Source organism: Chlorella variabilis (assembly GCF_000147415.1).
Source record: "Chlorella variabilis unplaced genomic scaffold CHLNCscaffold_416, whole genome shotgun sequence".
NCBI classification, from domain to species: domain Eukaryota; kingdom Viridiplantae; phylum Chlorophyta; class Trebouxiophyceae; order Chlorellales; family Chlorellaceae; genus Chlorella; species Chlorella variabilis.
Window position 1 is genome coordinate 1 of NW_005434815.1, and position 1,038 is coordinate 1,038.

The following is a 1,038-nucleotide window of genomic DNA, read 5'->3' on the forward strand; positions in this document are numbered from 1 at the left end:
CGCCCGCACTGGCAACGGTGTGGACGCACAATGGTATGGGTGTTGGTATATGGGTATGGGTATGCACAGGAGGTGTGCCATGCACAGCGCCAGAACCTGGTCCTGGTTCTGGCAGGGCTGCACTGTGCTATGAAGGCGGCATTGGTGGGCAAAGTGCAACACAAGTCGGTGCACGCGCTGGCGCTGGTGATGTACCTTGGCAAGCTGTGTGCGGGGTTGCCAGGTGCGATTCCTCTCTTTTCCCAGCCCAATCAATGATCGTGTGGTGCAGAGATTTACAGAAACATGCCCCCATCTGCCATTCGGGAAGCTAATGGCAGGTGGGGACTGCATAATAAGGCGCCAAATGGCAGCATGAGGCAGGCGCAGGCGGTGCGCTGCATGCAGTGGGGACTCCCCCCCCAGCTGACCGCCACCGCCGCTGCTGCCTGACCAACCCTTGTAAGCGCGCCTGGCTAGCCAGCCCGCCTCCCAGCTGGCGCCAACGCTGCCCCTCTCACCCACGATGCCGCCCAGGAACTGCGCCGCCATGTAGAGCAGGCCGCTGCGCCAGCCCATGTGCCCGCTGATGATGGTGCCCAGCGTGACGGCGGGGTTCAGGTGGCCGCCGCTCACGTTGGCAGTGGCGTACACAAGCACCGCCAGCGCCGGGCCGTTGCCATAGGCAGCGGCAGAGTCGCGCGCCTCGCCGCCATAAAGCGCGAACAGCAGCATGCCCAGGAACTCTGCCGCCAGCGCGGCATACAGCTTCTTGTGGCTGGGCTCCACGTCGCCGCCCTCCCCAAACTGCACGCCGCAAGGAAGGTAGGATGTGTTAGCGTTGAGGGCCGGCGGAAGAGCGGGCCGCGCCAGGAGGCGGCGGCAACAAACACTTCGGTCGGCTCCTGCCGGCGCGGGATGACCTTCTCATACCGCACCACCGGCGAGCGGCAGGAGTCTATGAAGGCGCGCCACTTGCTGGCCACAAAGTCCGCCATCCTGCGGCGGTTTTCGTTCGGGAGCCGGCCACCGGCCCGTGGAAATGTCTAGATGAGTCTA

General features: G+C 64.5%; 1 protein-coding gene across 1 annotated transcript; it reads right to left on the reverse strand.

Annotated features, from left to right (window-relative positions):
* Positions 1 to 498: 498 nt before the first annotated feature.
* CHLNCDRAFT_16159 (hypothetical protein) lies at positions 499 to 738 on the reverse strand (the record flags this gene model as incomplete). The annotated part of the gene is made up of 1 exon (XM_005842552.1): positions 499 to 738. A coding segment is annotated over one exon (240 nt), but the record flags the coding sequence as incomplete, so codon positions are not given.
* Between the last annotated feature and the right edge of the window lie 300 nt (positions 739 to 1,038).